The sequence below is a fragment of the Peromyscus eremicus genome, chromosome 16_21, assembly GCF_949786415.1.
Source record: "Peromyscus eremicus chromosome 16_21, PerEre_H2_v1, whole genome shotgun sequence".
Taxonomy (NCBI): Eukaryota; Metazoa; Chordata; class Mammalia; order Rodentia; family Cricetidae; genus Peromyscus; species Peromyscus eremicus.
In genome coordinates, this window is record NC_081432.1 from 66,819,168 (window position 1) to 66,846,916 (window position 27,749).

The 27,749-nt window shown below is 40.7% G+C and overlaps 1 protein-coding gene and 1 long non-coding RNA gene across 4 annotated transcripts in view; one reads left to right on the forward strand and one right to left on the reverse strand.

Moving 5' to 3' along the window:
* The window catches only part of Kcnh8 (potassium voltage-gated channel subfamily H member 8), a 138,976-nt gene extending 119,249 nt beyond the window's left edge, over positions 1–19,727 (forward strand). For 2 of the 3 annotated variants that reach the window (XM_059281638.1, XM_059281639.1), the window contains 3 exons: positions 1,891–1,997; positions 4,108–4,184; positions 18,538–19,727. In XM_059281638.1, coding sequence (XP_059137621.1) covers positions 1,891–1,997; positions 4,108–4,184; positions 18,538–19,224 — 871 coding nt within the window. In that variant the 3' untranslated portion in view covers positions 19,225–19,727. The remainder of the gene's footprint in view (positions 1–1,890; positions 1,998–4,107; positions 4,185–18,537) is intronic. The other variant, XM_059281640.1, reaches the window with a different exon arrangement.
* On the reverse strand, positions 3,694–27,749 carry LOC131926298 (uncharacterized). Its single transcript, XR_009383470.1, has 5 exons — positions 27,663–27,749; positions 18,407–18,567; positions 9,571–9,733; positions 5,854–5,973; positions 3,694–4,143 (listed from the first exon to the last, which is right to left on the reverse strand). It is a non-coding gene; the product is annotated as an uncharacterized LOC131926298 (long non-coding RNA).

Consider the following 27,749-nt stretch of genomic DNA (forward strand, 5'->3'; position numbering starts at 1 on the left):
CATGTGCTCACATACATGCCTAATAAATTATTTGGCCTTTTGAGCCTTTCTGTCCCATAAGTTTACAACTTCAATTGTTCAGTTTTCCTGAACCATGTGTGCATTTTTTAAACCATATATACTCAAATTTCTGTGTATTGTGTGCTATGAAAATTATACTTACAATAATTTAAATGGGTTCCAGTAAATATTCATCACTTCTTCTTTTGTACTAATTTATCTCTACTTATCATAATGCAACTTATATTTGAATTCACAATAAAAATTGAAGAGAGCAAGATCCTTCAGTGTTACCCCTTAACCCCCAAGTCTTTATGGAACAACAGGTTGATATGATGAATGATTGCAGGCTGTTGTCCTTTTCATGATATTCGGCTTGTTATTGTGCATAACTGAAGCTAGTTTTATTTCTGTTTTTTTTTTTAATAAAGCTAGTTTTATTTGCACTGAAAATAAAGTCACTTTAGAATCAACTACAGGAGATTAAGATGGTAGAAAACCCATGCTGTGATTCCAGGAAGGCAATGAGAACCATTAGAACCCCACCAGCTGAACACCCACATGAGGAAAATATCCTGAATGCTTCCTAGGGTCCATGCACCTTGTGAGGTGATTTTCCATTCATTTTTGTACCTAGTCTTCCTGGAGTCCTGAGAAGTCATTTATGTTATTTCTTCCTATAATGTTGTAAAAATAAAACTTAAGACTTAAACATTCTGTCAAAGACCTCAGCAGCAGTAAGGACTGGAAGCTGGATTCAAATTCTTTCTCTACTTGTAAACCAAATGATGGCTCTAATACATTAGTTCTTTATCCACTTGCAGAAAAGACACTACAGCATCTGTGTATTGCACATTAGGCTGAACGTGAAGAAAGCATGACAACTTTTAGTTAGAAAAGTCTCAGAGCTGGAAGAGAAGGGACACTAGGATCGCACGCTGGTCCCATGAGTGAGTGTTCTTTTCGATGAAGAACATTGCAGGGACACTTGTCAAAATGTTTATAGCTGCAGTAAATGACTGAGGACTTTTGCTTTTGAATTGTGTTGCCTTTCTGTATACATTTTCTACAACATACTTGCATTCAGCAGTGAGCAAACTAGATACCATTTACCAAGGAAAAAGACTCAACTACTCTCAGTGATTTAAACACTCAGGCTGGGGCTGGAGCTAGGTGGAACACATTTGCCTGGCACTCATGAGGCCATAGCTTCAGTTCCCAGAATAACAACAACAAACATATTGAGAAAATAAATGAAATTCTTTAACACTCAAATAGGTAGTTTTAGGTCTTTGTCTAGAGGTATCATTGAACTTGTTTTCTGTGATGTTTCAGTCATTAAGTTAAAGTGTTTTCTCTTAGATGGAGGTAAAATTGTGTGTGTGTGTGTGTGTGTGTGTGTGTGTGTGTGTGTGTGTATTAACCTGATTTTTAAATCTTAGAATAAATAAATCAAATTTATATAGCATCAATGTCTAACAAAAATAAAAATGTAAGCTAAAATGTGAGCCACATATATAATTTTAAAGTTCCTAATTGCCACATTTTAAAGTGAATAAACTCTAAATGCAATTAACTCTGGTATTATATTTTATGCCATACCATATGTCCCAAATTTTATAATTTTAGTTATAAAAAGTACAGAAATCCTTAAATGGCTTATGCTTCCTTCTAAAACTTGTTTTCAAACTCTGAAGTGCATGTTATACGTACAGAACTAGAAGTCAGGCCCCCAATAGTCATCTCAGAAAGCGGTTACTATGGGGCTGGCATAACTTTGTAGCACCCAGAATTTAGAAATTGAACACGAAATGTCTTAGAGGTCTTATATAAGTTCTGGAACTCATAAATGTAAGTGCACAGCTAACTGATTTCCTGTACTTGACCCAGGATTGTTGATGGAATTGAAGATGGCAATAGCAACGAGGAAACTCAGACTTTTGACTTTGGTTCTGAACAAATCAGGCCAGAGCCCAGAATTTCCCCTCCGCTCGGAGGTAAGCACCTGTTAGTCATCTTCAAGAGTGATGTTCTTTCTAATGTGTGCTGTATGGCACTGTAGCCTGCCGATCTCCTGGGGTTCTTCATGGCACTCAGTGATTTGACTGGTGTCTGTGCCACTTCCAGCCTCTAACGTCATTGCTTGTAATTGTCCTCTGATCAGGCCCCCTGCCCTGCCATTTACCATCCCTGGCCAACAGAGTGTCCAGTTTCTGGTATTCATCAGAGGGTGTCCCTATTTTCCTATTATATATCTAGATAAATTCACAAAAACATTACCTAGAAGAAATACCATGCTGGTTGTGTGCTCTGAAAACATTGGTAATACTTAAACATTTATTTGGTGAGAGGTTATATACTTATAGACTGTCAGAATAAATAACTTTGCAATGATGTAGGACAGTTGAATATGAAACACCAACCTGTAAGGATAGTGAATTAGTATAAAGGTATCTCCAACTCAAGCCCAATTTGATCTCTCCCCCACCTCTGTCAACCTCACAAAAAGGATCTGTCAATATGATCAAGACCAGAAATGACAAATAAGGAAAACATACCTTCAGTTATTAAAGATGGGACACTAAATAGTTATTAAATGCTTGTAGATAAAACAAAATGAATAAAACTAGTGTGCAAGACCAGCACTCCCTGGCCATGTCATTCCCACTTCTGACCAAATGCTAAGATCCTTGTGTTCCATTCTCCTGCCAACTAGCAGCCCCCTGCATAAGCCCAAACCCAAGAAAGATATTGAATGGATAGTTTTGACAACAGGGATGAGGCTCTACAGTTTAGTAAATTCAGCATTTTATTGGCAATTAGCAATCCTTCCTAGCATTCATTGCCTTCTGGGAAAACAGAGGGTCCACATAAGACTTGATGCAAATGGAGAAAGAGTAGAGTCTTAATTCATTAACTCAACTAAATTATGAATATTGAATTTACTTTGGAAATAATAGTCACATCAAACTGCTGTGTTTGCCACAAAAGCCAGTAATGAATCTCTGCAGCAACGTTTTCCTTGTGGTTCCCTGGGGGCAATGCAGAGCCTTGGCCTTTTCACCCACTCATTTCTTGGCTTCCTCCTTTCCCTTGTCCCACTATTAATATTCAAATATTTAAGCAACAATTTCTCTCTTCTGCCTTGGAAGTGACTCTCAGTTCTGCCTAGACCTGTCCTTCTACGGCCACACTTATACCTTGCTTTTGTTGCCACCAAATTTCTTCCCTGAGTTCACATTGCTTTTTAATGCAGAGAGAACATTTTTAAAGTATAAGTATACTTGTATGGCTCAACTTCAGTGCTTAAAACCCAAGAGTGTTTTATACCAGCCTTTAGCATAAAATCCAAACTCACTGCCTAATTGCCTTTAAATGCCTCTTCCCTTTGCTGGGCTCTTTATTCACTGCCATTTCCTATAAAGGGGTATTGGCCTATTGTGTATGATGGGAATGGTTTGTTGAGTGACTGCAAGACATCTATGTGAAATCGGCTCTTATGACTACTTTGATCTGTTTTGAGTGATTTTTTTTCTTCCACAAACAAGCGTTCTACTCACAGCTGATCAGGGACAGGCTAACTCTGTCCCATCAAATCTTTTCCTTCACGAAGACATAATTTATTTGTGCTTCTTACCCTGGATAGAGAAGGGAACTAAAAAACAAGAGTAAGGGAGTGGTACAGTAAAAGATATGAAACATGCAAAAGAGATTAGCCCCTGAAACAGGCATGGAAGTGTTCTCATGGGCACAGCAAATTCCTTTTCCGAAGGAAAAGGGAAGCATGGTCAGTGTGTGTGGCATGGGGAGTGACAATGAGAATGAGAAGAGACAAGAAGTATGATGTTGGAACATGCTGACTGTGTGTGGGGACACATGCAGCCAGTGTGGTCACCAACCACTGTGCTGTGAGACTGCCCCCTGAGAGTACAGCAGGTGCTGCCCAAAGATTGAACAAAGGGTTGTCTGGTCCTGGGGAGGAAGAACCCATGAGCTCAGGCAGCAGGGACATTGAGGTGACAGCCTTCCTTCCACACTGCAGTCATCCCAAAGCTTGAATACACAGTGTATTCCTAAAGGACTCACTTTGTGTGTGTCACTTTTCAGACCCGGAGGTCGGAGCCGCTGTTCTGTTCATCAAGGCTGAGGAAACAAAGCAGCAAATAAACAAGCTCAACAGTGAGGTATGGAGGGGAGAAGGAGATCAGAATTCTACCTACAGCAGAAGCGGTGTGACAGGATAACCAGCTGTGCCCCTGGAGAGAAACTGCCTGAGCCTCAAAGGGCCCTGGGACTTTTTCCCTATCCTGTAACTCAGCAGCAAGCTCCATTTCCCCGTGCATAAGTAGGGGGACAGTTATGCATGCCCTTTGACCTGTTGTCCAAGACAGATACAGCAGATAGATAACAAAGTGCAGTCACTTGAGACCCTTATAACACCCAGCAAAGATACGTGGAATAACCACAGAGGGAAAAGATGCAAAAGCACCATCATGGCACTGGTGCTTACAACATCCAGCAGAAAAGTACTAAGGAAGCCCTGATGAGCAGCCTGATGATGCTCCCCACTAAGGGACCTGTGCAAAGCAGAGAGATCTCTCCATAGGCGAGCATCTGGCTTCCTATTCCCACTGTAGATGTTTTTATAATAGCAACCTCTGTCAGAAATGGTTTATCTTCTAGCTGTTCTCAAGGGTGTATTTTAAATCTCTTTGTCTTTTTACTGTTTTCCCCTCTTTCTGTCATAGACTGAGGGGCCAGTCTGCCCCAGGACAGGGACTTTTAGAGGACACTTGACCTGAATGTGCTTGAGTGTGATACTACGCAGGGCCTCTTTGCTGTTAGAGTATGCTTTCCCCAACCTTGACAGCACGTGGCAACTTTTTTTTCAGTATAACCTATATTTTGAGCAGACATTTTATTTAACTGATGTCCCTCAGTTTTCAATGAGTTAAAGCAAGATTGTTAGTCCATGGGAGAATGTAATTTCTCAGAGTCATTTTGGCCTAAGTTCTGCTTTTTACCCAACACTTGTTTGTTATGTAGCATTGGAACTTTACCTCTCTGAACCTTAGGGTTGTCCATGTAAAATAAAGTATTCTCAACAACTTTATTAAGACGTATTTAGGTATCATAAAATTCATCTATTTTAAAATATGTGATTAAGTAAGTTTTAGTTTTTTATTCATTTAACCATCATCAAGAGTCAGCTCTAGAATATGCTTTGTCTCTCCAGTGATGCCTCTCATTCAGATTTGTACACGATCTAGGAGACCATGCCTTGTGGAACGATGGGCCTACTCTCTGTTTTGATGAGATTCACCTTTCTGCCCACTTACATAGAATAAGGTAGCTTCTTGGTTGCTGCCTCAGTTTTAATTGCTTTCCCCAAATGACAGCAGTTTAAAACACATTCTGGGACATTTTAGATGCAAATAATTATTTTGGACGTGGCCAATGAAGCATGCTGGAAAAACATCAGAAAAGCTTGAAGGTGAAAAGTAAATGTGTGTTAATGAGTTAACCTGTGGATAAATGGAGCTCAGGCCTGCTGGGGACCTCTGAGAGATTGCAGGGGACAACTCAAACATGTTCATCCCAGAAACAAGGAAAAGAAGGGCTGAGGCTCTTTACAGGCTGAGCTACAAAGCAGTTTAGAGAAACTCTCACAGGAAAAATTCAAGAAGCTTTGGGATTCTTTTGTACCACAAGAAGGACATGTGGAGAGACAGAGGGTAAAAGAATCCCCTTCCAGGCTGAAGTTAGAACTCACATGCCATCATCTTAGGTAGGATCACCATGTACTGATACTAATGAGAATTTTATAAGTGAAATTCATGTGGTCACACTAACTTGCAATGATCTGTAGTAACACAGTAGTGCAGCTGGAGTAGCCCAGGTCTCTCTTAGTGAAGATTTTCACTCAGCTGCCCCATCTCCTTCCATCCTGCTGTTTCTGAAGTGAGACAATGACTAAGAAGGGAAGTACCAGGAGAAGAACAGAAACGACAGTATTAGAGAACTCCCTAACTGGATTGACAGCTCTTAAATCATAGTGACTAGTCCAAACTGTATGGGAATTACCCAAATAACCTCCCACTGAAAACTACAGAAGGGGCTGGAGAGATGGCTCTGGGGTTAGGAGCACCAGCTGCTCTTGCAGAGGACCCAGGTTTGGTTCCTGGCATCCACAGGTACAGCTTTCACCTGCCTACAAGTGCAGTTCTGGAGGATCCAGGGCCTCTTCCAGCCTCTGTGGACACCAGGCACACATAGTACATAGACATACATGCAGGCCAGACATCTAAGATTTTAAAATAAAGTACCTTTTTGAAGCAGGAGGGGACATAAAAACAACTAGACATCTTGTTGACAATCTGCACATCATTTTTCCTTTGAGCAGTTTCTCTTCCGACATTGCCCTGGCTAAAACCACCCATAATGCCATTGGAGTTTTTCCCATTCCCATTTGACACAAACATGTAAGAGTTCTAAGTGATCTACTTCTTAACTGAATCTTAGAGTCAGCTGTTCTTGGAAAAGGAGGTTTATTTCTTCTGAGTGTGGTCACTGTCCAAGTCAGGCTAAAGAAGTGATCACTGTATTATTGCTCTTCGATAATGTGGCCCAGCAGTCTGTGTAAACAGAGATCCATTTGGAAAACAAAGGAGCCTTGCAATTCGATATATTCATCATTGTTCTTCTGTTGAGAAATATTCATCAAAGTAAGAAGGCCAAGATAAAATTATTAGTGGACCAATCACCTCCTTCTAAAGATTAGATTTTTCCTTAGAGTAAAATATCTGATTTCCTCATGGTTGTATCTTAAGCAAAACAAAAAAACAAATAAACAACTTTGCTCTTTATACACAATTTAATTTATATAGCCTTGACCCTGTGTGTAGTGTATTAAAAGCCACCAAGCCAGGTACAGTAAAAATACAAAGTGGCTTAAGAATGTGCAGTTACTCCTTACAGCCTCCTACGTATGTTTTCCTCACATCTGCTACAAAGTCATATTGTTGACATAGAAAATAATCAAGTCGAAGCCTAACACTCTGCTTTGTGTAAGTCCTACTTTTTGTAGATGGAATCAGCTTTACTCTTACTTTATACTTTATTTGGTTACTATTAAGGAAGACATACATTGGTGGTAAATGTGAAATCTACTGCATGACTCTGAAGTCTGTTACCAAAATGCCAGACAGCAGCAGAGCAGAGATTGTGGTGCACACTGTAGGCACCGAGTGCACTGCCGGAGCACTGATGAATCTGAACTCTGATGTCTGCTCCAAGATTTAACATACAGGGTCTGGAGCAATGGCTCAGTGGTTAAGAGCACTTATACTCTTCCAGAGGACCTGGGTTCAGTTCCCAGCACCCATGTCAGGGTGTTCATGCCCTCATAGCCTCCTGTAACTGTAGCTCCAGGAGATGGGATACCCTCTTCTAACCTCTTTGGGTACCTGCATGTGCACTTGCAGACACACACATGCATATACACATATATACATGCATGCACACACAAAATATGATGAATAAGTTATATATTTATGTATATAATTCATATATATGGAATTGTTCCCTGCTGTGTAGACATCATAATTAACTAGTTAAATACATTTTAAATGTCAGAAAAAGAATAATATTGCTCTTAACCTACATTCCCAGAACACGTAAGGGAATTTTAAAGACGTAGGGCAGGCACCAATATTAGCCTGCTTTAGATACAGTGTCCATGCTTTATAGCTCAGTGAAGCTGTGACTCTAAGAAAGTCTTTGACAATAATAAAAGTCACTTCAGGGGCTGTGGACTCTGAGAGTCAAATACTACATTTCTGAAGAGGTTTGTAGGTAAATGCTACAGGTGCTCTAGTTTCTCAAATCTGGCTGACCCAGAAAGACATGGCAAAGTGTTTAAGGAAAAAGCGCTTTGGCATAGTGAGCACAAAACATAAACACTGCTGAGAAGGAAAAGCTGCCCCGGAGGGAAACAATAGTTAAGGTTCACATTCAGTTACTTCAGCAAGGTGTTTGTCTTCCCAGATCTTATACTGTTCTTCTCTTAGCAGGTAAGAAAATCTGCACTAGGAGTTCCAATGTGAACTTAGGACTGTATGGAGGATGTAAACACAAAGTGTGAAGTATGGTGGCCTCTTTAATCCTGAGAACTAGGCTCTGCCTCTTTCTGTGTTAGAGCTCCCTACAGTTGCTCACACTCTGCACCTTTGCCGGTGTTTTGGCCATTGATCTTCTTTGCAGAACTGTTCCTTTCCATCCTTTTCCCGTTTTCAATTGGGTTGTCTTTTGATTATTAACTCTTAAGTGTTCCTTACATTTTACAGAACCAAGTTCCTTATGAAACACATGAGTTTCTCCTCTTTTTGTAGATCTAAGCTTGACTTCCTTGATGGTATCCCTTGAAGTACATGAGTATTGCTTGTAGAGACAGTTAATCTGTCTTCATTTCTTTTCTTGTACTTTTGGGGTCATATTTGTGAGAAATCCAGTGTAATGAATATTTATTCCTCTGTTTTCTTCTTGGAATCTTATACTGCAATCACTTGTGTTTGTGCCTTTGATCTATTTTGGATTAAGTTGTACATATTGTATGAGTTGTGCGTTTAGCTTTATTTGTATGTTAATTTTCATAGCCCCATTGGTTAAAACACTCTTTCCAGTTGAGAGGTCTGAAAGCGTTGTTCATAAGTCAGTGGAGTGTGAATGTGAAGGCTAATGCATGTGTTACTGTTCTTGTTGCCATAACCAAATGTCTGACAAGAAACATACTAGGAAGAAAGATGTGTTTGGTTTGCAGTTCAAGGGGAAGGAGGGTGGCAGCAGGGGGAGGTGGCTATCACACTGCATCCACAGTCAGGAGGCTCGGAAAAGGTAATGCTGGCACTCGCTCACTTCTCCTAATGTCACTCAGGGACTACAGCCCATAGGACAGTGACACCACATGTAGCATGGGTCTTTCCTCTTCAATTAAACATTTTTAGAAATATCCTCATAGACACACCAAAGGATTGTTTCTGGGGCAATTCTAAATCCAGTGATGCTACCAATTTAGATTAACCATTGCAGTTTACTTATGACCTTAAGGTTTTACTTAGAATTTTTCTCAGCATAGCCTCAAACTTGTGATCTTCCTGCTTCAGCCCCCTGAGAGGAGTGCAGGTGTGCACCACCATACCTCCCTGTTTCTGGACTCAAAATTGTATTCTGCTGACTAGTCTATTTGTGTCCCAGTTCTCTGCTGTCTTTATTGCTTTGCATTGTAGCAAGTTCCAAAATGGAAAGATAAGTGTCCTCCATCTTCAGTTTCTTCTTTCAAGATAGCTTCAGCTGTCTGGGGCTTTGTGCCAACTTTAGAAACCCTTATTTCTACAAAGAGGAAAGCATACTTTCTTTTTTAAATAATATTTTTAGTTATTATTTTAAATTTCATGTATGTGTACAATGTATCTTGATCATATCAATCTCAAATGACCTCAGAATGACCGACCACATCTTCTTATCTCCCTCCCAACTTCATGCATACCATTATTTATTTATTTACTTACTTACCTCTGAGTCCAGTTAATGTTGTCCATGTACTCATATGATTGTGATGTCATCCTACCAGTGGCCACACTCCCAAAAAGCAGTGACTCTCTCTTCCTCAGCAGCCATCAACTGCTAATAGTTCCTCAGATAAGATGGAGCTTTGTGAGCTCCTCTGCACTCCTTGCTGAAATTTAAAAAACATTTTATTAATTCTTTGAGAATTTCAGACAATGTATTTTGAAAATATTCACCCTACTCTTCCTCGTAACTTCTCCTAGATCCACTTCTACCTCCTACCATCTACATATGTTCTCTTTTTTTTATTTCATAACCCTTCAACTCCAATTTTTGCTTCCCATAAATTGCCCTGGTTATGGGGACATCCATTGGAGTATGGTCCATCTACCAGTAGCCATACCCTTAAATATACCTGGCCCTCCCTCCCCCAGAAGTTATCAACTGCCCACAGCTCCCCAATTAGGAGGGTTCTTGTCAACATCTTCCTGCTCCACACTAGAATGTCGAATGGCTTGATCTTGTGCTGGTCTTATGCAGGCACCCACAGCTGCTGTTAGTTTATGAATGTGAAGGCCCCATCATGTCATAAAGACACTCTTTTTCTTGAGTCCTCCCTGACCTCTGAGCTTTGAGAGGGGATGTAATACAGATGTCCCATTTGTGACAGTCCTCTGCTGATGTTTATTATCTGCACTTTGGCCAGTTGTGAGTTTCTGTGTTAACCACCATCCACTACCCAAAGAAACTTAATCTCATGAGGTCTGAGATCTGTACTATTTTATAGGTAGAGAGGCAAATTTAGAGGTCAGTTTGATGCTACATCCATTTAGCAGAATAATAATAGTGGGTTCACCTTGATCTTGACCAACAGCTGTTGGGTGTTCATATGTAAAATAGCCATGTCAAACCAAGAAGACATTTGATAGCACTTCTCTCTACCCTACAACCCTTACTTTCTTCCCGCCCCTTCTTCTGTGATGTTCCCTTGATTTCTGCCTATGAACCATGGTTAGGAATACTGCCATGTGAAGATATTCTGATTCATGAACTAAGGATTTCAGTATGTGTCTAGGGTTTTTCCAAGCAATATTTTATAATTTTCAGTTCCCAGCTGCACACCTATTTGTTTGTATCTATTCCTAAGTATTCCATTCCTTTGGTTCTACTATAAATGAAACTATATTCTTAATCACTGATTTTGCAGCTTGTCATGTATGTCTGTTTAATGTATTTCCCAGTCTTAGTAGTTTGGGGGTGGGTTTCTGGACCTTAAAAGTTCCTCGGACCTCTATTCAATGGATTTCTTATAAAAGATTCACATGGAGAGGTAAGCAGATCCCTCATTGGACCTTGAGGCAGCTATACTCTGTGAAGGATACAGTAGCATATTGTTTGGGCATCTTTTCCTGAGAAGACAAACAGGTCTATTCACATCAGATAAGGCACCAACAACAGACCAAAGCAATGACCCCACCTAAGTCTTTCCGTGTGAACCACTGAATTCAGTTAGGATTATTTAGAGGGGTAAAGATAAGGAGTTACCCTCAGGAGCATGGGTTACTTACAGGGGTGTAGGTGAGCACAGCCGAGATTACTTATAGGATTGTGGGCAACTTGAAGAACTACTCTGAACAGCTGTTAGCTGTCCCTGCGTATCCTCAGGGAAAGGCAAACCCTTGTAAGTCCCTCCCCAATTCATGACTGAACATTAGTGGGCCCAGCAGCGTACCAGTCAACAGATAATCACAACATATGCATACTTGTCAAACATGAGTTTCAGTGGAAATAATAAATATAGTGGATACAATGTTAATATCCTATATTTGTGAATTTTTTTCTAATGTTTATCAATAAGCAACTAATTGATCAATTTCAGGGGGCAACAGATAAGCTTTTTTAAACATTGATGTGGGGGAAAGGAAAAACCAAACATTTTCCTTTCTTTCCTGTATTGACTGGGGAAGCCAGATAACCTGCAAGGAAACATCTCTTTGTAAAATTATTTCAGCTACGTGAAACTGTGTGGTTGAATATAATCAGACTTGAGTCCCACTGCACTTCTGATCTCTCCCTTCAAGGCCATGCCTGCCAATAGTACAGTAAGAAAGCTGCCAAGAGCCGTGTGCACACAGCTCAACACTGCCTAGAGATTCACCAACATGACGGAAAACAAAAGAGGGCCACATGCTTGCTGACATCTCAGGGTGTGAGGGCTTAACCAAAGGACATAATTCTGTGAGAACTGGGAATGAACTAGAGAGACTGAGAGTAGACTGGGACTACCAGGGACTGTGAGGATCAGATGGTAGGCAAAAGACACAAGGTTCAGTTTGACAAAGGAAGATGCTCAGGAGATCTTATATTGATACATTGCTAAGAACACATATTTTAAATTTCCTAACAATGAAAAATACTAAGTATGGTCCATAAATTAGCTTGACATGGTTATCGCACAGTGAATACACATCAGTTACCACTATGTTTTTCACTGTAAATATATGTGACTTTTTGCAGTACTGAAGATGGAACACAAGTCCTTGCACATGTGGTCAGGGGCTCTGCAGTCACTGAGATAAAACTCCAGGATTTTTTATTTTAAGACAAGTTCTTGATAAGATACCTCAAACTCATGATCCTCCTGCCTCAACTTTCAGAGTAGCTGGGAAATAGGCGTGTGCTACCACACTTAGGCAGTATACAGTTTTGTTACAAATAAAGATGACAAAGAATTCAGTAAAAGATCATTTAATTACTAGAATCAGCCTATAAAAATGTATGTGCGTGTGCGTGCGTGCGTGCGTGCGTGTGTGTGTGTGTGTGTGTGTGTGTGTGTGTGTGTGTGTGTGTGGTGCAGAGGGACTTTTGGTGCAGTTAGTACCCCTGAATTTAAGAAAATTGTGTCCAGCAAGAAAATATGCACATTTGGCAAACACTGAGGCAGGTCACTAACTCTTCATACTAAGAAGATTACATCACCAGATGCATCCCCATCTGCTTACTAACACATGAAAATGAAAATACCATGTTTTTCTCTGACTACCAAGTTCCAGAGTCCATGGGTCATAGTGATAGTGATAGGATTCAGAAAGAGAAAATGTACAGAAGGAGAGCTATTTCACAAGAAACAAATAGCATTGCTAAGGATGTGTTTTGACTTACACTCCTGTTCCCAAAACACATGCCATAAACACAACAAAACAGCAAATCTCTGTCTCTACCAAAAGCCACAATACAGTGTATGACAGTGTCTGCAGTTACTGTGAAAAATAGGAGTCAGCCTCACAGATGAACCACGTAAATAATAAATTACATGCTCCTAAATCTCTCAGTTTTAAGCAGTAGAAACTCTGATAAGATATTCAGACCATATGAAGCATTCTTTCCAGATAGAAGCTTGGTGATAATTATTTCTGTCCTTGCAAGTTTAAATCAGTAGGGAAAATTACTTAAATTTAGTTAAAAAAAAAATAGAAATACATGTTAAGAAATTCACCGTACAATTTACTCTTAATTAAACTACCCATCTACCAAAACAAAGTTTAGAGTGTGTGCTATATGGCAATATTTGTACAGAAACTTGAGCTACTTAAAAAACTAGTAAAGTCCCTGACCTCCCTGCACTTAGCCCATACAGGTCCTCGTTCAGTTCTGATCAACACCAACTTGTACATCCTTACATTTTATCTCACAGTCAGAGAATCCCCAACCTGTCTGACTGCAATTATTCAAACTTTAACCTGGCAAAACAGAATCTTAAAGCACAGTTTCCAATAGCCCCAACTATTGCACTGCCACAGGAATCCATGCCAGACCATGCTAAAATTCAAGGCTCTTCTGATATTAACAATGTTAAGAGAACAGGCTGATGCAAAGGAAGAGCTGTATAGATGACTGTGGTTGCCCTTTCCTCCGGACTGTCCTCTGGATTAGTATTCTCTGCCACGCAGAAATTCTCAATTGAGCTTAGTTTCTGTATCCATTATCAAATCCAGCCACATGGGATGCTGACATAAAACCAATTATATAGGGACTAAAGTTTACATCTATGTTATTTAAGCCATACATCACAGTCCTTATGGGAAAATGATTCAGTGGAGAGAGGGAGACAGGTAAAACTATATCAGTAGAGCTGATTAAACACAACAGCAGTAAACAAGGTACTCTGGAAATGTAAGCCAATAAGGACACAGAAGTTCTAAGGAATCCTGGATGTGGGAGAAATAAGGAAGTGTGGTAAGTTAGTGGTTCCCTTCTTAAACGCGTGTCAAGGTCAGTGCAGTGTGTGGGATTATCACTGCTGGCAAGTTTATTGTTTGTGACAAGAGGTGATGTCTACTAATAGTGCAGGCATTTCCAACACAACTGCTTGGCCCTGGTGAACTGTGACTTCAATGTATGATCCTTCCACAAAAATAAAAGAGGTGAGTCTTTGGATGCTCTGGTGTAAGGACCAGAGAAGTGAGTCACTTGAAAGCACAAATGGTGTTTTCCTTGCACCCCTTTCTGGCAGGACTTGGGACAAGAGGAAATGTTGGGTGTGAACAGTTTGCTGGGCACATGGTGAAGGTGAAACTGGTTTGGCCAACAGTTTTAAATTCCAGACTGCTGGGTTTTCATCCATAAGAGAAGGAAGAGAAGAGGGGACGAAGAAAAGGGAGGAAGAGAAAGAATGAAAAAGAAAGATGAAGGAAGAAAAAAGAAAATGAATGTATGAAAAGCATATACAAGTGGAGAATACACATCAAATAATGTTCCTTTTATCCATTCTCTCTACCTTGAATCAGAAGTCCACATCAACATAGCCTTCTGTGGGCAAAGTTTCTAGAAATAAACAAACAAAAAATGATAGGAAAAAGGTGGGGCTTGGGAAGACTCATGTTTTCTAATATAAGTGGCAGAAATATGTAAGGATTTTAGGTTGCTGTTGGGCAAGAAGAAAGCTTGTCCTTTTTTGGTCTGGATCATTCTGCTTGGCTGTATTGCTTCACTTCACAGTCTCTGGCACTAAGTTCCATGTTGACTCTGTAACTGTACAGTCCTAGACTGAAAGCAACCTCAACAATCTTCACTGACAATTCTATTTGTTTGTTTGTTTGTTTTAAGAAGGTAGAGGCTTGAATTCTACCACGCTCAAAAAGTAAACTCTTTGTTTCTCATACTTAATCAGGACTAGTCTTTCCTATCTTAGAATAGACTCTGTCAGCAAACCCAGCAGGAACCAGCACACACCACTGCATTCAAACCCACTGTGTCTCCTGTGGAAGTCCTTGTCCCCATCAGTGTCACCATCGTTTCCGCCTTCAGGAGATGCTGTCTCCCTTTGTGACAACCGACCTTGTCCTTGCAAAGGATTAATTCCCTCATGGAACTTTAATAGGGTGCAGGGGCGTGTCCCCAGGAGTACAATGATGGAAATCTTCCCTCACATCACTTAAGAACTCTATTTTCTTGACTCCTATGTTGTTTTTAGTCCCAGTTAAGATAGTAATTTGCCTTTTGGAACAGTTAATATGTGTTTATATTCCTGGATCCAGGGCAGTCCATGGGTTCTCATTCAGAGTTCATGGCCCAAAAGTTATGGTGATTGTACAGTGTAAGTTAGATGTCAAGAACATGGCTCTAAATAAATTGAAAATTTTTATTTTGAAAACTAGAAATGCATTTATTTTGAATTATGGTGTTTACCCTGTAGCAAATCTTTTGTTGTTGTTATTCATATAATTTGCTTTGAAGAGAATTTACTGTTTAATCAGTCTGGAATTGTTTTCTAAGATTACACTATTTACTTATCTGATGTTGAATTGACAGTCTATATAACTCTTATCCATGAGGCAGTAGTTTATGTCACTGTGTTCTGTAGAGATTCTAAACACATTAGCAAGCATCTCCTAACTCCTTCAGAATCAATGTGATAACATACTATAGCAAAAGATAAGGCCTGAATTCTGATGTCTTTCATGAAATAAGCAATCTTAAAAACACCATTTGGGGGCTGAAGAGGTGGTTCAGCAACTAAGAAACCACATTACACTTGCAATGGATAGGAGTTCCATTCCCAGCACCTATGTCAGGGGGCTCATAACCACCCATACTCCAGCTCCAGGGGATCTGATGCTTTCTTCTGGTCTCTGAGGGTGCCACTCTCATGTGCATACACACACACACACACACACACACACGCACGCACACACACAAACTTTTCATTTTTAAAATAAAACATCATTTCACTTTTGGGACTCAGTATTAGATTTCACATACTGAACCCTGCTTGTCTTTGGTTTATTTGATCATTAAAATGTTGTATCATTATAGACTTGTTAAAACTCTCACTGAACACTATAATTCTTAATATACCTAAAGTTCAAATTCAGTCCTCCAATGCTCTATCTTTATCCAGTCCTGAATGAAAGGTTAGGGTTTATGTCGCTATGAAGAGACTCCAGGACCACAGCAACTCTTATAAAGGAAAACATTTGACTGGGGTGGCTCACTTACAGTCCATTATTATCATGGAGGGAAGCAAGGCAGCATGTAGGCAAATATGTTACTGGAGAAGTAGCCAGGTATCCTACATCTTGACTTGTAGACAACAAGAAGTGGTAGGTCTCATTGGGCATGGCTTGAGCATACATGAGACCTCAAAGCCCACCTCCACAATGACACACTTCCTACAACAAGACCACATCTACTCCAGCAAAGCCACACCTCCTAATAGTACCACTCCCTTTGGGGGCCATTTTCTTTCAAACCACCACATGGGGGCATCCTGACTGAAAGCTCAGCTAATCCACCAACCCAGGTGAATTTGAGAGAGCCATTCAGATGTCCTTTCTATCATCCCATTTGGTGGCAGAACATAACCTGAAATGCTGATAATGGAGCTAAGGAGTCTATAGAAACATCAGCATGTGTGTGGGGCAGGGATCCTGTGACCCTGAACGGGTGTGATCAACACATGCAGAATTGGCGAAGTTACTGATTCCTTCATACTCACGCCTCCACTCCATCCTGAGATGGAGAGGCGTGTTCTGCTTCCAGTGATTGCAGATCCACTGAAAATAAGCCAAACAAGCATCCATTTGATTCCTACAGTTCCACACCAGCACAAAGAGTTTCGGTCTTAACATTTCAGTCAATGTGTTAACAGTTGGGGGCCTGAACCACAGAATGACTTCCTTCTAGACTTTTCTAAATGCCTGAATTTGAGCAGGGCCACTTCCTGTTGGGGCTACAAAGAATTACTTTCAGTAGTGGAAACATATGAACTGTGGACCAATAGCTGAAGAGCCCCCATGGTACTGGACTAGGCCCTCTGGATGAGTGAGACAGTTTTTTAGCTTGAGCTGTATAGGAGGCCCCCAGGCAATGGGACTGGAACCTGTCCCTAGCGCGTGAGCTGGCTCTTTGGAACCTAGTGCCTATGCTGAGACACTTTGCTCAGCCATGGTGCAGGGAGGAGGGGCTTGAACCTGCCTCAACTGAATGTACCAGGCTCTGCTGACTCCCCATGGGAGACCTTGCTTTGGAGGAGGTGGGAATGGGGGGTGGGAGGAGGGAGGACAGGGAATCTGAAGTTGATATGTAAAATAAATAGAAAAATCTCTTAACAAAAAATAAATAAATTTAAAAAAAGAATTAGTTTCAGAATGTTCTCACAGAAAGTGGGGTGGATGAACTAGGAATGTGTAGACAATGAAAGTAGAGCTGTCCAGGGAAACAAAGGGACTGGCTGGGGAGAGAAGAGGGCGAGTGGAGGACTTAAAGGGCGTAGTCATCATAATGTATGCATTTGTACAAAAACTGGATACATAGATATGTTTTAAATGTATGTGTGAGAGAGAGATAAAGAAGCCTGGCAGCCTGCCCCAGACAGCAGTTTGGGTTTTGGTATCATGATGTTGAGACTGCTCTGTTTGGGTCTTGATGGTGTTTATTTGGGGCTTCAGCTGCTTCCATTGGAACCTTTGTGGGTTGTGATAGTAAAATCAATTCACAGCAACACTATCATAAGATATGATGTATTAAAATAGAGATAGCAAAGCATTACAACATTGTGTTAGTTCTGGGTAATCCAAGGAGTGGAAATTTGTGTGTATCCTGTTTGAGGGGATGCAGACTTCCTTCAGAAAGCACAGATTGGAGCCACACTCAATCTTCTAGTAGACTCTGTGGGGTTTTGTTGTTGTTGTCTTAATCTAAATCTAATGTTAGTAATACAACCTTTCAGTGGATTTTATTATTGTTTTAAATGAATGCTTTTCTGTGGTTCTTGTGTTTAGGGACTGTGTCTCTTTGAGAATCTGACAAATGCTAAATATTCACCTCTACAGCAAGTGAAGCAGATACAATACATTCTGAGTTACAACTAAAGGACCTTCTGGTTATCTGGTAGACCCCAGGGTACTTGGGTGCTCATACTGCTTGACTCTAGTTAACCACTTTGCAGTCTCTTTCTCCCAAGAACTCTCTTGCTAGAAAATCTGGTAAGAGTTCTCACCACCCTCTCCTTCTTGAAGGTCCCTTTGGTTCTGGATTTGTTGTCAGAAGACCTCCCCTAGGAAATGTTAAGCCAGAGAGCTGCTGTTTAGTCAAGGCTCAGTGTGTCTGGTGCTTTGCACATGGTATCTGCCCCTCCAGGCACTGAGTGACATCTGTGTACCTATCTGCATCCCATCCACTCTTAGGAAGTGGAAGCTGTCATTGATGTTCAAAGCCACTAATTCCTTGCAATGATACCCCAGTCACTGATTAAAACCCCTAACCACACTCATCTCTCCAAAGTGGGTGTGTCTTTAGATCAGGAAATACATCCATCTATATGCCCAGCTTACTCACTCACCTTGAGCTTGGTTAGCTCTGAGTTGGAGTGGCCTTCTTACTAAGAAATCTCACTTCCTCTCTTCAGTGCTCACTTCCTGTTCACTCTGTGTACTTGTGACCATTGTTGTTGGCTCTGCTCTCTCCACACAGGTAACAACATTGACTCAGGAGGTCTCGCAACTAGGGAAAGATATGAGGAACATCATGCAACTTCTGGAAAACATCTTGTCACCTCAGCAGCCATCAAGGTTTTGTTCTCTGCATCCCGCTCCAATGTGTCCTTCCAGAGAAAGCCTACAGACCAGGGTGAGCTGGAGTGCTCACCAGCCTTGCCTACATTTTCAGGCAGGTGGAGCGCAGCTTTATCATGGTAATGTCACCTCTGACATCTGGAGTGTGGATCCCTCCTCTTTGGGCAGCAGCCCTCAGCAAACTGAAGCTCATGAGCAAAACCCAGCAGACAGAGAACTGCATCATTCTCCAAACCTTGATTATTCCCCCTCCCACTGCCAGGTTATCCAGGAAGGTCACTTGCAGTTCCTAAGGTGCATCTCCCCCCATTCTGATACCACACTGACACCTTTGCAGTCTATCTCAGCCACTCTCTCATCCTCCATCTGCTCCTCATCAGAAACATCCTTGCACCTGGTTCTCCCAAGCAGATCAGAAGAGGGCAGCACCACCCACGGACCTGTGAGTTCCTTCAGTTTGGAAAACTTACCAGGATCTTGGGACCAAGAAGCAATGATGTCAGCCTATACAGAACCCTTGGAGAACTTTCCAGAAGTTGTCACAAGCACAGCAGATGCAAAGGACAGCAAAGCCATAAACGTATGATATCAGCACATAAGGGCAGCTTCCAATGCCAAACTGCTGCTGCATGACAGCTCTAGTCGGCCTCTGGGGCCTCTAGTAGGCATGGCACCCAAGCATTGTTGGGAATTCTGCAGAAAAGAGGGCAAGGGGCCAGAGAAAGGCAGATCCACCTCTTTACTGTAGCAAACAATTTCTAGATCTTGAAAAGCATCAACCCTTCTTATGTACAGGTATTAACTTACTGGTCTATTTGGCAGACTTTGGTAACCATCCAAAGACCCTGAGGGTCTGAGTAGATAGAAACTCCATACAAAGAGTTTGGGGATGAGTTTTGTCATAGTGCTTTTGTGAAGTGCAGCAAAGGTCTTTCCTGAGTGCCTGATTGTCATTCCTGAACAATATCTATAGCATTGTTGGCCTCGGGGGTACATGGCTCCCACTTATCTATTTTCCTTTTTGTGAAGGCAGAGGGACAATTATCACTGCATGTCATCTCCTAGACAATCAGTAAAATAGAGCCGGTAGCCAGTGGTTAGCTAGCCACGCATTATTTGCCATGTAAATGAAAATGTCTTTATTTATTGAAAAAAAGAAGCTATTTTTATAACCTTGGTATGAAATATGTATTTAAACTACTTAAACTATTTATAAAAATGAATGTTTTCTTTTCATTTTGGTAAAAAAAAAAAGCTTGCTGTTTTAACAAGAAATGCACTACTGTTATGTATAGTAAATCAAAAATTATTTATCATTAGAATGTTGTAGTTTCTAAAGGAATCCTCTTTTATCTGCATGCAGTTTAGAAAACAGAAAAAAAAAGTGTACCCTCACATTTCTGGGCTACCAAAGAACAGTGGGGTCATATTTTATTAATGAAATAAAAACATGGACTCAGTGTGAACTCCATGAGGTTTGTCCTGGTAGTGGAGAGGGCTCCTCATCTCTGCTGACTTGTTCAATGCTGTGGACCCAGCAGCAGATGTAACAGTCCTTTGAGCAGTGTATTCTGTGGTGTAAGAGCCTAAAATTTGTGTGTATAATATGTGATCATAACCTACACTGAGCCACTTTGAGTTCAAAACTATGAATGTGTCCTACCCTAGTTCCCCATTTTAGGAAAGGCCATGGAGCAACATACATCTCCAAATGAGGCCAAGACTTGTGGACTATGACTGCCGGGCACAGTACCCACTTAAGACTGCCCATGATACTCGATTGAAGCATTGAACCTTTGAAGTTAAAGCTCCCCATGGGGCTGACAGATACACAGTAGATGCCATGTGTGTGGCAAGAAAAGAGAAACTTGGGATTAAATGGCTAGGATGCTCACAGCTAGAACCCAGAATGTTTCCAGTACTTCACACACACCAACATGCAAATTCCAATGCTATGTTTGGCAGTGATGTAAACACATTCATTTAAGCTGCATATTGTGTTTAAGGACATTTAGGCCTTCATCTTCTCCAGTTTCCCAATTAGTCCATATTCTAGAGCTCTTCTGGCCTTATATCCACTACAGAGGATAAACAATGCAGAATTTCATCATTAAAAAATATCAAAACAAGCTAAGGTTTCTGGTGTTGTGATTTGTACACTCTAACCTGGCTGGAGCAGCAGAACCAGAAAAAAACTCTTAAGGAAACAACACAGGATTAGGCAACTTACCCAAAGGCTGAGGCAGTCTATTCTTCACACTTTCAACCTTCAGTCTTTTCTTAAGTTTGGGGGAAACTGAGGAAAGAGCAACGGTCTAAATTTCATGTGTTCATTTGCATCCCCCTTTCTTCTGTATGTTTGACTTATTTTAAGAGCTACTCAAAGAGAGTTCATTGAACCAACAGGTTCATGAAGTTCCACATGACGAACCAGCAGGACTATTACTGATGCCAAGTACAGAGACTGACATTCTATTCTCTGGTATTGACTGTATGGCAAGAGATGTCTGGAAATTACATGTGTTAGTCTCTCATATAACCACCAAATCATAGTAATAGTTATCATTGTTCCTATTTTAAAAATAAACAATTGGGATAGTTTTTTAAATTTTCTTCATCATATTATTTTAAATTTTAGAACATATACACAAATGACCACTAATGATGCTTCATATCCACATCCACCCTTTGTTGCCTTTTAAAATTTATAAGTAATTGACTTTCTTCTAAATCAATAAATAAATACTTGATTCTGCTTTTTTAAGTAGGTAAGATTAAGTAGGAAGTCTTACTCTCTAAAGATTTGGGATGGCGAATGACATGTTTGGAAACACATGATATTTTTCTAGACAGCATCTTCTCTTCTCTAAGTTGATTTTAGTGGCTTAAGAACTAGCTAGATAAAAGCAAACCAAACCTCAGAAATGGCAGGGCTCCCAAAGGTCCCTTATTTGAAAGTGCCTTCCTCTTCAGAACCAACCTCACCTTCACCGTGAAACACAGGATTCTTCCACATCTGAGGCAGCACTTGGTTGATCTAGGCTATGCGTGCCATGATATTGCTATAGGAAATGAGAAATCGTATCTTTTTCTCGTGTGAGGTTCTCTGACGGCTACCCAGCAAAGAACATAGCTGCCCATCTTCTCATCAGAGGTGCAGTTTGGGATTCCAGCATTTCCCCCTCACCCACCCACTGCTGAGGAACAAATTCCAGATCCATAAGGAACATAAATAGTTATTTTCTTTACAAGTTCACTTCCTTAAAAATACCATTCAGGAAAAAAAATTATTTTAAAAAATGAAAGGGGGCTCCTAAGAACACTTGCTGCTCTTTCAGATGACCTGAGTTCAATTACCATGATCTATACCAGGTAGCTCACCTGCAACTCCAGCTCCAAGGAATACCTTACTCTCTTCCAGCTTCCTCAGGCATCCATATGCATGTGTATATACACACACACTTTAAAAATAAAATGTAATAATATTGGGAACTTAAATCTTCTATATGTAGTTCTGTTTAAGTAAACCAGGCAGATTATGTGAGATCTATTTGTTCAATGTAAGAAGAATTTTCTCATAATTGAAGCTAATTATAAATACAGCTTGTTATTATTACCTTGCTGTTAATAGGCATGTGTCCTCTCAAATATTGGCTACTGGACAGAATGATACTGTTCTGAATGTTCTAGACTATCAGATGTGAGCTAGTGTGTTTGAAACATTGAACATCTGGCTCTAAGCCAGTGCCTAGTCTGAGGAACTTACACTTGGTAAGCTCCCTGGTGACTAACATATAGTAAAAATTAAAAATACTGGTCTAAACTCTCCTTAAATACAAGTTTACATTTTATTGATGTGTATATAAATGGATCAGCATCTAAAACCCATGAAAGAGAGCCATGAGTCTGTAATCACATGTTCATAAGCTTGCTTAACCCCAAAGTTAAGTTAGTCTCCAACTTTCATTCAAATCATGCATTTCGCAGAGGATCTTAAGAAGGTAGACGTTCAGAACTCTGACTTCAAGATACAGTCTAAATGGTCCTTGCTGCGTGGCCTCAGGCAGTTAGTTGTTTGACACCTCTGAGTTTCAGTTTATTCATCTAAACTTAGGGTTTATACCACATCTAACTTGCAGCACCTCAGAGAGTTACAGAAGCAGTTTAAGTGAGAGCCCACCACCTGGCATGTAAAAGGAATACTAAGCAAATGCCAGTGTATCCCCCTGGCCTTCACCTCCAGGTCCTCTCCCACTTCCCTCCCCTTCATGCTCTCAGTTTCTTCCTCCCCACACTCTTTACTCTTCCTTACCTCCAGCAGTCTCCGCCCCAGGTTCTTTTTCTCCCCTGACCTTCCTTCTCTTTTCCCTTTCCCTCTGCCCTCCTCCTGTCCTCTCTTATTCTCTGTTCCTTGTCTTAGGCTAGTGTTTGAAACATGAAACCAAAACATGTCTTTTCTCCACAGATCAGAACACAACTTTCAACCCATCACAGGCCCTTACAGTGCCGGGACCCAGGCCAGCACTCACCTGTAATAAAGAAATTTGTAACGGAGGCAACAAAGATAGAAAAAAATCTATCGTACTTGCTCCCAGCCTCTTTAGCCCCAAACCATGTGGCCTTGGGTTTATTTGAGCAAGCTGTATTTTGCAAACCTCTTTACAATTACATAAAGACTCATGGAATTTACTCATTAACAGGAATGGGTTCCATAAACACATGCCATTTTTTTCTATTGCTCATTTCCAAATTTCTCTTAGGATATTTGCTACTGCTTCAGAAATCAAGTTCACAAAGAAGTCATATCCACTACCCTAGGCCATAAAGAAAACCTGTATAGATTAAGAAAGTCCTTAGAAGTTTCTCAGTGGTAAGTGGTTGTGACCCTCAGAGCTGATGAAACACTTAGCAGTTCACAGGGAAGCCTTCAAAGCTTCCCCTGAAACCCCAGGAAACCAGTGGGTACCTCCAGAAGGAATGAGTAAAATGTCACTCCCTGCAGCTAGTGTCCTGAAAGAACTTGTCCCCTGGGTTCTGTCTTTCAACAGAGCTGAATAAATAGCTCTTGAAAGATGTTAAGGCAGGCCAACAAGGCAGAGAAACCCTACATCCCCACCTGTTCTTTCTAGCAATTAATATGCTCTACATTCTAAAAAGAAAGAAAAAAAGACAGGTAAGCAAAATATACCTTGAAGGTAAACTCTTTCCCTCTTGGGCTGTTTCCTTCTGGCTTAGGTTCTTCCGTTTGGAGAGAAGAGCCTGGGACTAGAGGGAAATTTATGCTAAAGTTGACTAAGTCTCTAGTTTCTCTCTCTCTCTCTCTCTCTCTCTCTCTCTCTCTCTCTCTCTCTCTCTCTCTCTCTCTCCCCCTAGTTGTCTTGAAAAAGAAACATGTGTATGATACATGTGGGCACAACAAAGAATAAATTGGGAGAAAATGAGACTTAAAAGTGTGTCCATGCTTTTTATTCTTGAGAACAAAATTAATTGGAAAGAACTGGGTTTTTTATTTTATTTTATTTAGGAATTCCCTTTAGGGTGAAGAGTGTCATATCCCCCTTGGTATTACCCATTAACTCAAGATATAGCTCTCTCTTACACTGCGGTTTATTGTCCCAAGGGAGAAAAATCCCAGAACTCAACAGGCAGGTCATGGCTGAATAGTGCTGAGGAGTACATACCTGACTGTCCTGTTCAGAGAACTGCCTGTGGTCACTGCAGCCACATGGCTAATGTTCTCTGGGTCTATTAGGGCCCCTTACCAACATTTGCAATGATATTCAGGAGTTGAAATCTCCATTCCTGAATGTTGCCTTGGTAACCTGTTGCCCCAAATAAGCGACATTATCTTTTCCTACTCTAATCAGAGAGCCGGTGGAGTCAAATCAAATAGTCACCACTGTCTTCTGATAGCCAAGCAGAACTTGAACTCTGGATATGAACCACCACTCTATCTAGACAGGAGATGTCAACTGAGGAGAATGTTAGGCAGGAGGAGTTGTGTGCATGGTAATGGTGTCTCTGTCATAAGATGCTCACCAATTTCTTCCTGGAGACTCATCACTTTCTCTTTGAACTATTCCATGTTTTAAACTGTGCTGAGAGATGGGCATGTGTTCCAATTAGAATTGACTTCTGACATATCATCTGTCCTATTTCTGGGGTGTAGGCCATGGACATGTTTATGAAAATGCTGTCTTAAGATGGCTTATGAGGCTGAGCTTGAGAGAAGAATGGTTACTGACTATAACAGATCTTGTGACATCAAGTCCCCAAGCCTGAAAATAGTAGTTCCAAGGCTTTACTTGTGTTTACTTCAAATAATTGTTTTACTCAGACACCAGAGCTTCAGGTTTCAATGAACAACTATGCCACTATCAGCCATAACAGAACTATCATCTGTAACAACAACAACAACATGATATTTTGACCACACTCACAGAAAATAATGTGCCATCTAGGATCTGATTAGAGATAGTACCCCTTGATGGCATATCATACAGAAAAGTATTCTTCTGTAATTAAAAATTATTTCTTATTTTAATGTTACTTAGGTCCCTGCCATGATAAACCTTTACAGGGTGTAATGAGTAATCTTGGTTTTCAACTTGACACACCAAGTGAAGAGTGAACCTCATTGTCCCCTTCAGATTGCCCTATGTAGAATTCCTTGATTGTTCATTGACATAGGAGGACCCCAGCCCACTGTGGTCAGTGCCATTCCTAGGTAGGCAGGATAACGTGTGTGTGTGTGTGTGTGTGTGTGTGTGTGTGTGTGTGTGTGTGTGTGTGTAGCAGAGAAGACCAGTAAGCAGCATTCCTCAATGGTTTCTGCTTCAAGTTTCTGTCTTGAATTCCTGCCTTTGTTTCCCTTGATGATGGCCTGTGACTTGTAAAATGAAATAAACCCTTTCTTCCCCAAGTCAAGAAACTAGAACACAGAGATTCTCTATTTTGCTTTTGAGTTTTAAGACAAGCTCTCATTTTTCAGCCCAGTCTGGCCTCCAACATGTGGCAATCTTCCTTCCCTTGCTCCATGGGTGTGGGAGTTACAGGGTTGCACTACAGAGCCACCATGCATAAGAGAGATTCACATTTAAACAAGTTAATTTTGTTTTTCTCTGTGGAACATACATAGTGCTTATATGTTTAGAATAGGCCTACTAGGTCTTCATCTCTCAAATGCATAATAAAATTATCTTTATAAAGCTGGTTCCTGAAGAAACATAAAGAGAAATGGGCAGAGATGGAGTAAGTGCTTAACTCTACTGCTTGACTATTTAGTTCTTAGATATTTTCTTCTTTCATCTCTGAGGCTGAGGCACAGTTTGTGTTCCCCTAGAAACATGTCTGGAGATTTTAGTGAATGATTTAGGGGATGACATCAGAAAACCTTGGTTGGAAAGTGGGGAGAAAGGCAGGCAAGGAAAGACCCAATGAGTGATTTTATCACTGTAGAAGATCACTGTACACATCGACTCAATACCCCAGGGAGTTTGGGGTATCATAGAGCAGGACTGGCTGTGAATTAGTGTGGCTCTCAGACCTCTTGAGAGAACTGTTGGTGCAGAAGACAGGAGCTAATGCAGGAATTTACAACTGCTCGGTCAGTGGAGTGTTTAGAAGTAGGGGGTGAATGAAATACATTGTATCTAAGTATGAAATTCTAAATGAAAATATATTTTTTAAAAGGACTATGACCATGTAATGAAGCAGAAGTCAGATTATTCATCACCCAACTTCCGTCTGTCAGGGATCTGAAGGCTGCTTTCATGACTTGAACTCCACCATATTCCTGGCTTGCCTCATCTATATGATAAGCTAACGCCTGAGGAGAGAGTTCCAGGTGATTGTGTGGAATGTGCTGGCCATGACATGGAATGGTGTGCATACCATAGATATGGGCAAGGTTAATAGCATCTGCTACTTGATACAAACAGGCCCAGTAAAAAGACAGAAGCCATGTAATAGTTTGAAAAGGGAATGCTTAATGTAAAGGAACATTAATTATTAATAGGGGATCAGATCCTAAGAAAGGATAAAAGAGAATGGTAAAGGATGTCCTGTGGTGGAAGAAGGGTACCAATGACAAGATGTATTTGGAACAGGGCCTTCAAGGTATGGATCCAGACTTTGTTGGTAAAGGTATAGATGTTGCCACAAAGACATCTTCTGGATTGCCTCCATAAGAATGGCAGGCAGGCAGTGGACTGAGGAGGGAAGGTAGGAAAAATGCTTGGGGGAGGAAAGTGAACAAGGTGAGTTCAAGAAAGAACACACTGAAGGAGCTGAAGCAGAGAGTGCCTCAAATATTACTGGGCACCTCTGAGATGTAGAAACCACCCACACAACAATGCAGTGCACCAAGGGAAGGAGCCCCTCTCTGCAGCATCTCTCCAGCACCCTCTACAGGCAATGTAGGAATACTACAAGTACCAGTCCAGAATCAAGCAGGGCACAATGCAAGGTGACAACTGACAACAGATGACCCCATTTACATAAAATCCTACTGTGTAAAGTAACTAGAACAATGACGATTTCAATTAACTTTAAATTTTTAAAATACTCCTTGACAGTCATTTTAAATAAAGACTATCACTCAAAAGCTCATTGGATTTTACTGCTTATAAAAAGATCACATTTCTTATCAACATCATTATTTTATTAGTTTAATTTACTAGTTTTTGAAATCATAGAGTCTTCCTAAAAGGGTTTATATTCTCTGTGAAAATGTAAATAATGGATCTCCCACCACCTGGTCCGTAGACATCTTTTGTTACCAAAAGTAAGTTTAATGAAGACCCAAGGGTTTCTTCTGAAATCGATGACAAATACAACATACCCATTTGAATCCATAGAGAGACGCTCCCACATTTCCTTATCTCTTTTGCAGGAGGTTTTGATAATCAATGGGGAAAATGAGGAAGATAGGTGGGTATGAGGACGATTAACAACTGCCAAGCAGATGAGAAGCTGGTGCTCAGTTCTCAGAGACTTTCAGGGACCCAGATCTGTGCCTCTTACCTTCTGTGATGTCAAGTCTTGATTGTCAGCTTGGCACACTAGGAAGAAGGAACCTCAGTTGAAAAATCACTTCCATCAAACAAACCT